Source organism: Sebastes fasciatus, chromosome 8, assembly GCF_043250625.1.
Source record: "Sebastes fasciatus isolate fSebFas1 chromosome 8, fSebFas1.pri, whole genome shotgun sequence".
Lineage (NCBI taxonomy): Eukaryota > Metazoa > Chordata > Actinopteri > Perciformes > Sebastidae > Sebastes > Sebastes fasciatus.
In genome coordinates, this window is record NC_133802.1 from 26,290,000 (window position 1) to 26,306,660 (window position 16,661).

Below are 16,661 nucleotides of genomic sequence, written 5' to 3' on the forward strand. Positions count from 1 at the left end.
TTCACAGGAACTGTCTAAGATCACGATGCCCATCGCCTTCAACGAGCCTCTGAGCTTCCTGCAGAGAATCACTGAATACATGGAACACACGTACCTCATCAACAGAGCCTGCTCGCTGCCCGACTCCATAGACCGCATGCAGGTCAGACGCACACAAACACACACACACACGTCATCTACATGCTCCGTAGAACACTGAAGGACACATACACATACAAGTGATAGCTAGGGCTGGGTATCGTTTCAAAAACACCAGTACCAATACCAATATGCTTAAAGTTATACCGATACCATTAGAGTACTTTCTTTTAAACGTTGTGGTGGCATTTCGGCACGCTGAACTTCCAGCTACATCAAATACACTGCGCTCGACTTCACCACACCACAGACTGTATGTGTTGTAGCTGCTGCCAGTCAAATGTCCCATTAAATTGAAGAATGCTTGCATCTGTATGCACGTTTTGATATTCTTTTATGAGCACTGACACACTTGAACACATTTAATCCCTTTTTTTTTCATTTTATTAGCAAGAAATTACAAAAAAATAAATAAAAGTAAAGACACAATTTCACAATACAATATATTAAATAATGTAAACAAAGGGAGCCCCACAAATAAGACAGAAAGGTTCAGCAATCAGTACTTGGTAAGTAAACCTAAATAAGTAATTTCAATTGCAGTTTTGACTCCGACATGCTCAGTTAATAACAGTCAGTGAATGTAAACAGTTGCACTGGTGGTGTGATTAAAGAAATACATGAGCTACATAATATAAATGACCAAAGATCAAGGTAATTTAATTTGTTATGGAGGTCCGCACTAAACCCACTGATCCCCCCCAGTGGATTTAATCAATCAACCGACTTGCATGGAAACCCTGACACACAAACACAAACACACACACTCATTGACTAAGCCCAGCTCCAAAGGATTAATATGAGAACATACAACATACATTGAAATAGAAACACACACACATACAGATATTGTCATGCAAACACACTCTCATACACTCACTAACATGATGTGTAAATTGTTTGTCTTCAGGCAGTAGCTGCTTTTGCTGTATCAGCAGTTGCATCTCAGTGGGACAGAACAGGAAAACCCTTCAACCCTCTGCTGGGAGAGACCTATGAACTCACCAGGTACACACGCACGCACGCACGCACACACACAACAACACATACACACACGCTTAGTGTGTTTTAAGGTCACTCGGTTTTAACAGTTTATTTCTCCACTGCCTTCTCCAGAGAGGATCAGGGTTTCCGGCTGGTATCGGAGCAGGTATCCCATCATCCCCCAGTCAGTGCCTTCCATGCAGAGAGTCTGGTCGGGGACTTTGTCTTCCACGGCTCCATCTACCCCAAACTCAAGTTCTGGGGCAAGAGCGTCGAGGCGGAGCCCAAAGGGACCATCACGCTAGAGCTACTCAAGTGAGTGCAAAACAATGTGTGTGTGTTCATAAAACAGTTTTCTGATCCAAAATCAGTTCCTCATCTTCTTTTCTCTGGTCTTGTCTTTATCCCCTCTGTCATGCTTTCATTTTCTTCTGCTCCATTCTTTAACTGTCCTTCATCCCTCCGTCTTTTCCATCCTCTTCTCTAGACACGCTGAGGCGTACACATGGAGTAACCCTTACTGCTGCGTTCACAACATCATCCTGGGCAAACTGTGGATAGAGCAATACGGCACAGTGGAAATCGTCAACCACAGGTGAGCTATACATGAGAGATGTAGTCTGTGATTGTGCATTTATTTCCTTTTCATAGCATTTATCACATAGCATTTGTTGGCATAAGTGCAGTTTGTTATTAAAATAACTGACATGGTAAACCTATGGTGACCCAAACACACGGCTGACGGCTGTGAATTGCTTGTTTTGTACGACTAACTGTCCAAACGCCAAATTTACAAATGATATAAAACAAAGAAAAGCAGCAAATTCTCATTTGATAAGCTTGAACCAGCTAATTTGTTGTCAGTTTTGCTTGATAAATTACTTTTTACACAAACAATTCTTACATTTGTTGGGATTCATTTTCTTTCTTTGACTCTAAAGGCCATTACACACCAGGGTCAGTTTTTTTCGTACGATTAATTCGCACGTCAGTATACTTTTTTCAAACTGTTGTGTTTTTTTCAGGAATACTTTCACACAGAATGTGAATATTACGCGGCAAAAAAGAGACACTTTTTTTGAAACAAGGTTGATTTTTCAGAGCTTTCGCACCGCGAATAAAGGCGTCAACCAATCACGTTGTGCGGAACGTGTTGAGTTGCACCTATATTTATGAAACAACAACATGGAGGCTCCGTGACCTTTATTGGCACTACTAGAGCAACTACAACATCATTGAGCCTCACACACACACACACACACACACTCTCCCCGGTCTTCACCCACGACTGTCCAGAGCTCTTCAGCATTCCTGCCCGGATTTTTTCACAACACCTCAAAACTGAGGAGGATTTAAATTGAATTATATTATAATGATGCTCTTAATTTAAATTAGTAGAAGCACTCTTTTCTCCTGAAGATCAGAAATCTCTGTTTAAGAGAAAAAAGCTAAAAATAGAAGAGATGTTGATGGTTCTTCTTCTTTTTTCTGCCGCAGCACTGGAGACAAGTGTGTGTTGAATTTCAAGCCCTGTGGGATGTTTGGCAAGGAGCTGCACAAAGTGGAGGGATACATCCAGGATAAGAGGTTAGAGTTTACTCTGACAGTATGTCACCTACAGTATGCATATTCTATTATTTTATAGCATATGTTTGTTGTCCTTGTTTTTCACTCACATTTTTTCCTCTTTGTCTTGGTCGGCCTCTTGTGCTTTTTTGTAATTTTCTTCTTCCCCATTCTGCTTCCTCTTTCTTCTCCCCTTTTTGTCTTCTCCTGCCTCGTTTCCTCATCTTGCTCCTCTTCCTCCCATTCTTCCTCTACTTCCTCTTCTCCCCTCTGTGTTCTTCTGCCTTTCTGTCTGTCCAGTAAAAAGAAGCACTGTGTCATCTATGGGAAGTGGACCGAGTGTATGTGGAGCGTCGACCCTCAGGCCTACGAGGCCCACAAGAAGTCAGAGAAGAGAGGAGACACCAAGAAGCACAAAAATGTGAGAACAAGTTAGAATTGACACCTGTTGTTTCTTTAAAACTGTTGCTTGCATCTCTTCTCAACATCTTATGCTTCTGTCTCAGTGAGTGAAAGACAGCAGTTACAATGAAGTGTTTTATTTCCAGGAGGAGCAGGAGGGTGCGGAGAACGATGACGCAGACGACATGCCCGAAGTCCAGGAGACGGTTTCTGTTGTACCAGGAAGCACTCTGCTGTGGAGGATAGACTCCAGACCGGCACACTCTGCTTCGGTATGAACATAAAAGCACACCGTCAGTCAGATTGTGTTCTCACTGCAATCAAACCACAATAGGGTTAGCTTGGAAACGGTCAGAGACCACCTCTTGCAATCAATTTCAGACCGGTTGTTTTGGTCTGCACCAGAGTACGATTACTACGTTGAACTGCCCCAAACGAACCGCACCAGGGTTTGATTCAAATTGACTAAATGTTGGCTTGTGAACGCGCCCTAAGTCACAACAGATAAATGTGCCTAAATTTAGCATTTTCTCTAAAGACTACATTTACACACACACACACACACACACACACACACACACACACACACACACACACACACACACACACACACACACACACACACACTTAATATCCCTAACTCCCTCTCTTCTTCCTTCCCCAGATGTACAACTTCACCAACTTTGCCATGTCTCTCAATGAGATGGAGCCTGGCATGGAGGCCATCGTGGCCTCGACAGACTGTCGCTTCAGGCCTGACATCAGAGCCATGGAGAGTGGCAACATGGGTAAAATCGATTTAAAAGTCCCTTACTGTTACTGTTACATGTTAGGCAGCAATGCCCTGCTGAACCATAAAAAGATAAGTGTAATTAGAAGTTACAGCTGACTGATGGTACAGATTATCTTCTCAGTAAAGTGGAAAAAATAGCTTTCCTGCGATTTTACATTTCTTCTGCTGAATAACACATCTGAGTTTCTTAAATGACTTCTGATGGGATACAAAGAGTAGACAGTAATAAGACAATGCTGCCACCTGCTGGCTGTCTGTGTCACTGTCTCACGTCATCAAGAAAGAGGCAAAACAACTTTACTAGCTTGAAATTATAAATGTATTCCAGCACAAGTCTCTTTTACTGAGCTAAATGGTTCAATCGGCAAACATTGTGTGTGTTGTTGTTTTGCAGATGAGGCCAGTCAGCAGAAGGAGAGACTGGAGGACAAACAGAGAGCTTCCAGAAAGGAGAGAGCCAAGGATGAGGAGGAGTGGACTACGAGGTGGGAAACACACACATACTAACTTTCAGTGTTACATTGAATTAAACATACAGATGGTACAAATTAAAGAGTAAACAATAAAGATTACACAACAGCCGTTTTTGGATTGTACTGCACATGTTGTGATGCGTTATCAGTTCTGCAGCTGTTAATCTGTGTTTGTGTCTCTCAGGTGGTTCAACATGGGCACCAACCCGTACACCAACTCCCAGGGCTGGCTCTACACCGGCGGCTACTTCAGTAGGAACTACCAAGACCTGCCCGACATCTACTGATGGCCTTCATCCTCATCCTCCTCCTCCTCTTCTTCGTCCTCTATAACCTGCAATGACCTGCCTGTCATGAAATGGAGAGAAATACTAAGAATCCACATAAACCATCTTCATCTCACTGCCTTCATCATCATCATTATCATCTTTAAACGGACCGACACACCCAGCGCAGATTGGAAAGACTCCAATCCAAACGCCCGTCACTTCTCTCAAACAGCATCCTGCTTGATGTCAACTGAGTCTTCGGGTCTTTTTTTTTTTTAAATCTTCACTTAAAGGGGCAGTGTGTAGAATCTGGAGGCATCTAGCAGCAACAAACTGAAACTTCTCCCGTGGGCCAAGCGTGTAGGAGAACTTCGCAAAAACGTGAATGGCCCTCTCTAGAGCCAGTGTTTGGTTTGTCCGTTCTGGTCTACTGTAGAAACATGGCGGCTGGCTCCGTGAACACGACCCACTCCTTATGTAAATACAAACGGCTAACGAGAACACAACAATTCTTATTTTCAGGCGATTATACACTAAAGAAAACATCCATTTCTGCCAATAGATCCCCCTAAATGTTACACGCTGTTCCTTTAAGTCTCATCATGTGTGATTTCGTCACATAACAACCAGCAAACGTTTCCCGTCTCTCTTTCCCCGGCATCGTTTAGAGCACAAGAACCATTTTATTCCCGACCAATCGCAACGCCAGAGAGCTGGTACGTGTAAAACAATGGTCCCCCACAAACTCACACATCCAATCTGAATGTTCAACGTCTTTTTGCAATCAAACTCTAACCTCCTGAGCCTCTGGATGTGTCATTAATGAGTAAATATGGGTAGAAACAACATGAAGTAAAACCTAATAATCCCATTGATGGATTTACGGACACGGATGGACGCCCAGTCAACAGGGAAATCAGGGATGTGAACGCTCCTTTTGACTGAAGACGAACCTTGAGGATGCTTTTTTCTTTTCTTTTAAACAATCAAAAAAATGAATATAGGTTGGTTTAACTTTTGGTTAAATTGGTCAAGATAATAATCACCGTTACTCTCCCGTTAACCTTCTACTTAAGGTTTATGTACTGGAATAAATCAAGACAACTACTAGAAAACGGATGTTTCCTCGACAGCAGAGTGGAACGGATCAGAAAAGAAACCACGTCTCCTGCACGGCAACAGATGAATGAATGGAGGTCGTCTTAATTTGTACAGTGCGATTAACAGTCCACGGTGAATTCACTCTAAAAGAAAACGTAGAGCAGCTGGAGGACACGAACACTGAACTGAATGTTTATATGCAGCTTGGCTAACTGTGCTGGCTGCTAAGTCTTAGCTGAGGTTTACTGGTGGTGCCAATATCTGATTACTCATCCTCTAGTTCGTTTATCTTATTCTTTACAAAGCTGAGCAAATAGAGAAAAAAAAAAATTCCCCTCCACATGCAGGTCAAAGGTCAGGGTTTAGCAGCTCACATAGATTCACGTTGTGTCTGAAATTCCACACTAACATGCTATTTAGTACGTTCAAACAGTATGTGAGATTTTTTTTAGTGTGTAACCAATAGTACACTACGACATCAATATCCCACAATGCAATACGGAAGTGACGACCACTTTCATAAGAGACGTTGACGGAGAGCTCTGTAAAGTCAATAACGCTTCAATTTAATTGTAAGTATAACATTTCACTTTGATAGGTGTAATATATATTTCAGAAATAAATTCTCAAAAACTGTCGTTGGCACGGGTTACCATGGTTACAGGCTCTACAGGAAGTGATGACATAAATTACTGCTCAGTGCGTCCGGAAAGATACACACTACTGTTTATTCACACAAGTGAAGCATGTTGAACGATGGTACACATATTGAATATGTAGAGCACAGTATGTGATTTTGGACTCTTCAAATGAAACTCGTGAGCTCGTGTTTGCAACACGGGAAGTTGTGTACACAATATGCTCGGCGTTCACGTGGTTAAGTCGGGAGAACGCCGCTGCTAGGCAACTGCAACATGGACGCTACTGTCGGTGTCTAGAAGCCACCGAGGCTAACAATTTAACAAGCTAGCAGGAAATGCAAAGGCATAATCACAGAGGAAATAGATGAGGCAGTTGGGAATATCAACATTAGACATCAGACATATTATAAGATTACGAAGAAAAACAATATACGACTAAAATTAGAAGATATTAACTTATTATGCACCGAAAAATTTACTTCCGAGGCCTCCGCCATTTCTGCCAACGTCAACAAACACGTCACAAACGTTCCACCTACGAGGTCGTGAATACCACAAGAGGGGAGGGCGTTCGTATGGACCCTTCTCGGGAACGCGGTAAACACGACCCCATTTGAAGGCACCATATGACACTTCGCTGGAGAGTGTGAGCTGCAATCTGAACGATCAGATTTAAGTAGTAATGACCTGCTCGTTACCGAACCACCCGGCTGCCTGCATGTAAATCTGAACCTGGAAAGACTAAAGTCACTCCTGCAGAGTTAAATGTCTCACTCTATAAAATGACATTTATTAGAGAATATTTAATTCCCAGATTAAACTGAACCACCACCTGTGTTGGGGTAACGGAGATGAAATCCAAAATAACACAGAGTAAATGTAACATAACAATACATGTACATTCATCATCATGTGTATGAGTGTATGGATATGTACAGACACTTAAAGCCATATGAACTACAAAAGAAAGTGAGAGAGAGTGGATTTGCTGTGTGAACGATGGGAATTTGACAATATGAACCCTCAAGATTTACATTATTATTATTAATCTCACTCATTATAGCATGATTAGAAAAAGAAAGCATTATTCATGTCTGTGTAAGATAATGTAACGTGTTAGATATTCTGCTGTCCAGCTGGATTGGATGTCAGAGGATGGATTATACTGGACGGGCCCGGAGGAAAGAGACATTACAAAATGTCCGTCTTCTGGTGTCTCGCATCTCATATAGGAGGGGTGGGGGACACCTCCCACGTCTGGGCCCGGGGGGGCCTGTTGTCTCATAATCCGTCCATATGTTTTTATGCTTTGGTGCTGGCGTTAGTCGTGGCCGGAGGCGTTATGTTTTCCGTCTGTCCGTTCCATTCTTGTGATCTCTTATAAACGCCTCATGGAGGGAATTTCTTCAAATTTGGCACAAACGTCCACTTGGACTCAAGAATTCATATTCCAATCATGACAATTTCATACAAATGTCCAACAGGATAAAATGATGATGTGATGACATGTTGGACTGATATGCATGTAAACTGCAAATTGACTGGTTAAGGGAGGCATACAACCACGAGGCGGTAATTCTAGTTTTTCTTCTGATGCTGATTGTAGTAAAAAAGGAGACTTGCCAACATATCAACGATCAACAGCAAGTCAAGAGTTTCACTCCTAAAAACAAAAGTACTTTAATGAATGTTAGCACAAAAAGAGATGATCCTCCTGAGAGAGATTGTGGACAGCTCTCTCCAGCTGGCGGAGTGCAGAACAGCTGGGCAGACTGGATATCTAGTATTTGTACAGAAACTCGTTAACTCTGAGTTTTCTTTAAAAAAAAATCATTTTATCTGTTTGCTTTGCTCTCGTTGAAGCAGATACAAACAGTCTAAGGTTGTGTGGCTTGTTTATGAAAAACCCTGGTTTGTCTCACATCTGGATTAATGAACAGGTTATAAACCCTCAACTCTTCACATTCCCTGCACACCTGTCTGCACTAGTGAGAATGGGACTTTTTGCTGCCGATTAGACTGTTGTCCAGCTGTTAAATAGGCGTTATCAGTCGCTATAAGCACCATAGATGTGGGTCAGCAGGTGCCTACTACACCCACTGCTGGGTTTTATCATCTATTTACATGGTATATCACCGAAAGAAGGTATAAAAGAACACGACGGCGACTGTAGTGAGTATGACAGGAGCTGCAGCATAGACAGTGTGAAAGTCCATAAGGGTGGACGTCGGGGATGATGGATGGGACACAAAACACAGGGCTTTCACCCAAGAGGCTAAGGTTTGCATCCTGTGTGAAACCAACAACGTGTAGTTGTCTTTGTGCTTTTCCTTAAACTTAACTGTTTTTGTTGCCTAAACCTAAAGAAGCCTTTTTGTTTGTGTTCAAAATGTGCCGTTGCATTCAGTTTTACATGTTAGAACGTGTTGCTTTTAGGTTTCACTTTCACTTTTAAAACGCCGTTAGCCCCCTAATGACCCACATCTGTGGTGCTTATAGCAACTGATAACGCCTATTCAACGGCCTCGGATGCTTTTTGACAGAAAACAACTAGTTTTTGTTAAAAAAAAAGAACATGATCCTGTAGGTTGAACCCATTTTAATAACATAAAGGAGGATTGTTTATTGTGTTCCTTGCAGTTTAAAAATCACGTTTTCATCAGTGCATTTAGGAGCTGTGATGTATTTCACAACACCAACTCTATGCAACCTTTGCACGTCAACATGAACAGTACATGTCTGATCTGTTATTGTACAGTAGCTTTACCTCCCACCACAAACACACATCTTCAATAGTCAGATGTATCTCCAGTTAATGAATCTGCCTTCTTAGTTTATCTTAATATATTCCAAATATTTGGAAATTCTTATAACTTTCTGGGACTACACATCTTGGACCAACTTAACTTTTTCATTTGTGTGTGTTTTTAAAAATTCTTTCTATGTCATGCTTAGTGCCTCCTTTTTTCATTCCCTTGTTTTTTCTGGGTTTTTTTTGTATTTATGTTTATTATTTATGATGTTTGAGGTTTTATGAAATAATCTTTTGTTTATGTAGCTAATTCAAACAGCTCTTAATTTCTCTCTTTCATTTAAACATGAATCTGAAGTGCTTTAGCGTCTAATCGGGGCTTGAAGTGAACATCATTCACCAGCTTGTACATTTTACTGTGGCCGTTACTACTCGCCAGTACAGTGTGTTTAGGTAGACCTGTCGTTAAAAAAGTAATTAAAGATCAATCACACAAACACTACTTGAGTTGAACTTTACACTGGCCACATACTACGGTGGTAAACGAACCCTAACAAGAACAAACTATTGCTGAAAAACTGTAATTTTCAGCTGGTAAAACGGTCCAAGCAGCTGGTAAACATCTGGAGCGGTCACCAGACGATCATTAAACTAGATCTTTGTTGCTCTTTGAGTGTCGGTTCTTTCTATAAAAACGTTTGACCCTCCTTCTCTTGGACTGTATCACGGGGTTTATCGATGTTATAATACGTGTACAAGTGCTGCACAGAGGTAATCACAAGCAAAATGGCATACTATTTTGTGCAATTGATTTATTTTTATAGTATTTAAACTGTTTTTTGGTGAGAACGTTGTACCAGATGTTTTATTTTGAGGTGGGGGACTGTAAAGGGGTCGTAATCCAATCTGTGAACAGCTTGGTAGATTAATGAACGGGGGGAAATGTCTACTAATAAAATCCTAATTTCAGTTTATGACCACGTCTCCTTCTTTTTTGAATAAAATGAGTGCTAAGGAACACGCTGGCACAAATCAACCAGTTTTCATTATTGACTCAGGATGACTGTCGTCTTCAGTGTGACAGCTATAAAACAAGAATGAAAAAAAGAAAGAATAATCTCCTAGAGTGGATTATTAAAGATAATATGGCGTCTTTAAAAGTTGTACTTAATTTACAAGATAAAACAAACGGATGCGTTTCATATGGCTTAAGGCTCTATCAGGATGGAAGGTATCAAATGTTCACATTGTGAAACCATTTAAAGCAAAATCTGATTCTGGATAATATAAATAAAACTGATTTTATTTGACTGTGAAGTACAAAGAATCAGACTTGAGAGGTGGAGTTAAAGAAGAAGGAGGATAAATGTGCTGAATATTGTCTGTAACTTTTACGACACATGCAAAAATAAACAATAGTTTGAAAAGTCATGTTAGTGTGAGGTTATAACAGCAGGGTTAACACAGACGAGAAATGCAGTGCATGTGCAGCGGGTTGTTCCAAAATGGGACAAAAAGTTGGGTAAATAAAGGAAGATGTGTTGCAGAGTGAATATCTAGAGATATTAAAGTGTTCTAGACTGCAGGGGTGTCAAACTCATTTTAGTTCATGGGCCACATACATCCCAATTTGATCTTAAGTGGACCGGACCAGTAAAACCATTGCATAATAACCTGTAAATAACAACAGACTGCTGTTTGTTCTCAGCAAGTTCTTGTATTTTTCGCCATGATGAGTCTGATTGTTGCGCCGAATATTATATATATATTCCTTGAGCATTGAAAGGTGCTGTGAACACACCGAGCACACTGGCTTCCCATTTACCTTTGTGAAGAAATAGTAACCAGGAACATCTGACACTCTCCGTGTCCACTGTTCTCCTTTTTGACAAAGACATTTTGCACAGTCGCCTACGATTTACAATGTTGTGTCACGTAGCTTGTATTGTACGTAAGCATGCAGGAGCTACAGTATAATAGCGTATCCAGTAGAGACCCTGCTACTCATATTAAGACAGAACGACCGTGGACTAAAAGGAATAGCAGTGCATTTTATTTAAAAACTGGAATTAAAGCTGCAGTAGGCAGTATATTTTTGGCAAAAATTGGGCAAAAAATTCCATATTAACCTTTCAGCATATTGTAATTCAAGTGTTCTGAGAAAAAACTAGACTTCTGCACCTCCTCATGGCTCTGTTTCAGGCTTTAAAAAATCTAGCCCGTGACGGGAGACTTTGACCAATCACAGGTCATTTCATTGAGAGAGCGTTCCTATTGGCTGTGCTCCGGTCATGTGACCAGAACTTGGCGTTCCTTTTACCAGATTTCACAATGGCTGCCGGGTCACAAACGTTCTCATTTTACAGCTAAACCGTGCACTACAAGATGATTCTGAAAACATTTGAGGAGAGAAATAGACATTAACGTAACATAATATTGATTCATATTTGATCAGCGCGGCCTAGTTTGACCGTTTGGTCGGAGTTCGCGAGTGATTGACAGCCGGCTCTCATAGACGGCAGCTGAACAGCAGACCTCAGATCAGCTCTTACTGCTTGTTTTCCTCCGGTCTGTGAAATCTTGCAGATGCCATTAGGAGCACCGGAGGACACAGAGGCACAGGATTTTTTTTCAGGTTACCTGTTTCATGTACTACTGTCAAGATATAGCGATGGTTTTATAAAAATAACTTTTTTTAATCATATTTGCTCCAATCTCGCCTACTTCAGCTTTAATGACTTAAAAAAAAAAACACGTTAGTCCTCAACACTTTTTTGCAAAGATCTAAAACTGACATGAAATAAATTCAACGATTGTACGATATTATTCTGGATTGAATGAAACTTATAGTACAAAAAAAATTAAATATTAATCAAAAAGTTTACACAACAGGTTATTTGTTTTTATGTATTTGTCTTTTATTTATTTTTCCTGATTGAAATGTATTGTAAGGTCATAATTTGTCATTCATCACATTACATGGCATGATGCACCAGGTCTACTACACCCATTTACAGGAGGAATACACGGAAACATACACAAGGTTTTACAATGGGGAAACAGGAAGTTTAGCTCATTGCACTTACAACAGTGAATGGAACACTTTGTAATCGTTGTTAGGCTCTCGACCTTTTTCTGTATTTTATTTTCACCCTCTTTTCTTCATTCACTTGGGTTATTTTGTCATTTTTTCCTTTCTTTTTTTACACCATTGTCCGATTCATCTCTCCCTCTTCATCTCCATCTCCCAAAAAAATTACATGGAAGCCAGAATATTTTTCCCGTTTTTTAGTTTTTTGTTTTTGATGTCATCTCATTTTACAAACACAACATGTATAGAAACTCTACACAGACCAATATGTTTTTTATTATTTTTTTTTATATCCGAATACAATTTTAATGAGTCTTAAACAGTCCGCACGAGCCAGCCACATACGTACACAATGCGATTTTTGTCATTTATTATTCAAATTAACAACTGCTCTTAGTTTGTTGTATTTAGGTTTTTGTTGTTTTTAATACACACACACAGTTTGGGCACGGAGGTTCAGGCTTGCATACGCTCCAGCTTGTGTCGCTGTGTGGTGTGCAAAGGCCTCACTCACGCCTGTGTGCATGTGTGTGTTAGCATGTTTTCAGATTTACATGTACAGAAACATGTCCTTCATGGATCATTTACATGTTTGTTTGTTCAAAGCGGACTTTCTCATCTGGTATTTACACTGGAAAAAAAGATGGCAGCCCGTGAGGTGGGAGGTCAAAGAGGTTCAAAAGGTCAAGGGATGGTAGGTGGAGGGCAGGGGGGGCGGGGGTTAAGTTCGGTGTCCAGGTCATGCACTTGTAATTTTTACTTTGGATGATTCATTACAGGTGAAAGATGAATAAACGCTCCCTGATGGTTTTACAGTGAAAAGATGGACTGTTTCTGTTTTGCTCTCTTTTTTTACAATCTCTCACCTATGAAACATTTACTTTCTATATATTTATATATATATATTTATATTTTTTTGTGTTCTAAAATCTTTCTCCGGTCCTGCTATACGTCGACTGTCTGCACGACCGACAGCAAGAGCAGTGGTGACGGTTCCTACACTATGTACTGTACAAGCACTGTATGCTACCTTTTTTGGTTGAGAACACACAAACACACACAGTCCGGCTTTCCCAAAAGCATTCTCTTTTTAGCTCTTTGTGGCGTCTCCTTTTCATGGCTGTATAGTCAGAAAAACACCTAATTCTGATACCAGGTCAGTGCCACAAAGGGTCAAACCTCAGACTGACTGTATGACGTGTAAGTGCAACCTTATTGCTGAGACTCTTGATGTCGGATTCAAAGACGAGTCAAGATTTTAAACACAGATCTGATGGAAGCTTTTGGCTGCATGTCTGGAAATCTGACCCTTTGTGTCCTATTGCAAACTTATTGATACAAGAGTTTTGTTCCAAAACATTTAATTTTAGCTCCTAATATTTTAAAAAATGTACATTTGGGGGGCTTAAAGGAGCAGTGTGTAGGATCTGGAGGTATCTAGTGGTGAGGTGAGGAGATTACAACCAACTGAAGCCTCTCCCGTGTTGGAGAGCTACGGTTGACGACGCAAAAACGCGAATTGAGCCATTGCTTAAACTAATGTGTGTACGTCGGAAGTGAGTGGTGAAGCAAGAGAGACAGATAGGAGCAAGTAACATTATTGAGTCCAGCCCAAGCAGGAAAAGTATAGGGCTGTCAAAGTTATCCAACGCGATAATAACGCATTAACGCTAATTTGTTTTAACGCCACTAATTTCTTTAACGCAACTTGCGTAGCGGGATTAGTCTTAAAGCTAGAGTGAAGATACTGGTATCATATGAAACTATAAAAAGTAAAAAAATCCGTTGGTACCAACCATGTCATACTAGCTTGTTACGAAACTGGTTAAATAACGCTCCAAAGTTACGCTAAATTTTGGTGAGGACAAACTGGCATGGCCATTTTCAAAGGGGTCTCTTGACCTCTGACCTCAAGATATGTGTATGAAAATGGGTTCTATGGGTACCCACGAGTCTCCCCTTTACAGACATGCCCACTTTATGATAATCACATGCAGTTTGGGGCAAGTCATAGTCAAGTCAGCACACTGACACGCTGACAGCTGTTTTTCCATGTTGTGATTCGAACATATTTGTTATGCTAAATGCAGTACCTGTGAGGGTTTCTGGACAATATCTGTCATTGTTTTGTGTTGTTAACTGATTACCAATAATAAATATATACATATATTTGCATAAAGCAAGCATATTTGCCCACTCCCATGTTGATAAGAGTATTAAATACTTGACAAATCTCCCTTTAAGGTACATTTCGAACAGATAAAAACATGGCGGTGCAACATAGCGGACTCTGTGAAGAGGACCCGCTCCCTATGTAGATATAAACAGCTCATTCTAAGGAAACAAAAACACAATGATTCTTATTATCAGGTGATTAGACACTAAAGAAAATATATTAATATTATATTTCTGCCGATAGATCCCCCTAAAAGCTACACACTGTTCCTTTAAAGAATCTGTACCCGAGCAGATCTCAATTCAAATTTCTTAACATGTTGATTTGGAACAAAACTCTTAAAGGTTTTATCTTTTATTATTGTCGACATTTTCTGCTTCTGAAAAACACAGACTGTGGCTTGGTGATTTTGCCCACCGGTGATTGCTGTGGTCTGACCTTGCTGCGCTCCAGGATATAGACAGACACCATGCAGAGTATAGACAGAGACCACGACTGGCTAGAGGGCAGTAACAGGATGGCTTTCTTCAGTGACCAGTATTGTAGTATAAAAGCCCTTGCTGCTGTGCATATTTAACTCACCTTCAGTGGCTATATTCACACGGGAGCAAAAAATCTGACATTTCTTTTACACATTTTGACACAGATCTTGTTACGTATGTCATCATGGCTCATTCAAATATTACCGAATCCCTCTCAGCAGCCATGGGAAGATCACATCTGTGCCATAAAGTGTTTAAAATAAATCATACTTATTGCGCCTGCATGAATGCACTCATTATTTTTCTAATGTCTATTTGAACATCTCCGTTGCGATGCTGCATTTAGTGTGTGTGCTTTCCTGAGGCAAAAGTGATTGAGGAACATTTTATTGAACATTTTAGTTTTTCTTTTTTTTTTTTTTATACAAACTTCCAAAAACATACGACATACAATAGAGGAAGTCGGTATTAATTTGGGTCACTTTAAACTCTCTCTCATATTATTTACTTTGACACTAATTCTTTAAGCGTCCGTGGTGAAGTCACTGATCTGGTGGCAGTGTACGTGGGAAGGCTCGGTGCTGTTTTGTCCAAACAGATCCAAACAGAACCAGAATAATCAGACTCTTAATCCTGCAGTTGAATTTAACTCTACAGAGGCAGAAAATACCCACAAGCATTATGACCTCTAATCTTGTACGTAAAGTAAAGTAGGGCCGAGGGAAACCTCTGGAATCAAAACAATCAATCAGCACATTACCAGAAAATTACATTTTAAACAGCCAACAATCTGATTTTCTGTGATAAAATAAACAGGATGACATTTTTCTGGTTAGACAGACTCAAAAAACATAACTTCAATGGAAAAGATTTTTCAGATTCAGATATTGGTTGTGCAGTCCAGCGATAGATATATATAGATCTATAGACATCTGTCTGTATATTTATTTCATTGTAAACCTAAATCTCTCTCTTCGCTCTCAGCCAGCTTTCAATCCCCTCTCTCGGTATGATAAAATAAATTCTTACATAGATAAATCATCTCATAAATGTTTCACAAAAAAATATATACTGACTTCTTTTACACAGTTTCAGTGATTTCAAATAAAGTGTAGGAGTTGTAAAGGAGTTAAGGAATGTTTTAACCACCTCTTTTCAAATCTGTATTTTCATTAATAGCTTCTTAATCATTTTCACAGCATGCTGCAAATTAAAAAAGACAGATGAATTTGCAGTTTCTTTACGTTCCAGTGTATTTAGCTCATAAATCTCCAGTGTGTTGTGGCAGTGCACCTTTAACATAAACTCACACCAGTTAATTCAATTTACCTTGAATAGTACTTCACTAGTAGCCTACAGCCACAGTATTTTTAGTCAAATATAATCTATAAATTGTGTGTTATTGTCTATAATATGTATATATAGTTGTATTTGAACTGGCTTTGTGTTTAAATATTCTTTAAATACTTTGCTCTCTCTCTGCAAAACAACAATATACGGTCATCAAAATAAATACATAAATAAATAAATACAATAAATAAAGAGGAGCTTTCCTTCTTCACACCTGAGCAGACAGAACCCACGTTAGGGAATATAATGAAATCTCCCTCTCTCTCTCTATATATATGTATATATACTGTATATAGACTATATTTATATAAATCTTTATCTTTGTCTATATAAATCTCTGGACAACGTTGCTGTATACTCCGTTAACCCCTTGCTTGAAGCAAAACAAAACAAGATAGCCGACGATGCCGCCATGACAACTGGGATCTTTCAGTGCTTCCGCT

General features: G+C 39.9%; 1 protein-coding gene across 4 annotated transcripts in view; it reads left to right on the forward strand.

Moving 5' to 3' along the window:
* The window catches only part of LOC141773035 (oxysterol-binding protein-related protein 2-like), a 31,661-nt gene extending 21,573 nt beyond the window's left edge, over positions 1 to 10,088 (forward strand). For 3 of the 4 annotated variants that reach the window (XM_074644674.1, XM_074644676.1, XM_074644675.1), the window contains exons 5-14: positions 8 to 142; positions 1,049 to 1,146; positions 1,255 to 1,437; positions 1,610 to 1,717; positions 2,620 to 2,709; positions 2,989 to 3,109; positions 3,237 to 3,362; positions 3,755 to 3,878; positions 4,278 to 4,368; positions 4,541 to 10,088. In XM_074644674.1, the coding sequence (XP_074500775.1) occupies positions 8 to 142; positions 1,049 to 1,146; positions 1,255 to 1,437; positions 1,610 to 1,717; positions 2,620 to 2,709; positions 2,989 to 3,109; positions 3,237 to 3,362; positions 3,755 to 3,878; positions 4,278 to 4,368; positions 4,541 to 4,643 (1,179 nt within the window). In that variant the 3' untranslated portion in view covers positions 4,644 to 10,088. The remainder of the gene's footprint in view (positions 1 to 7; positions 143 to 1,048; positions 1,147 to 1,254; positions 1,438 to 1,609; positions 1,718 to 2,619; positions 2,710 to 2,988; positions 3,110 to 3,236; positions 3,363 to 3,754; positions 3,879 to 4,277; positions 4,369 to 4,540) is intronic. The other variant, XR_012594991.1, reaches the window with a different exon arrangement.
* The last annotated feature ends 6,573 nt before the right edge of the window (positions 10,089 to 16,661 follow it).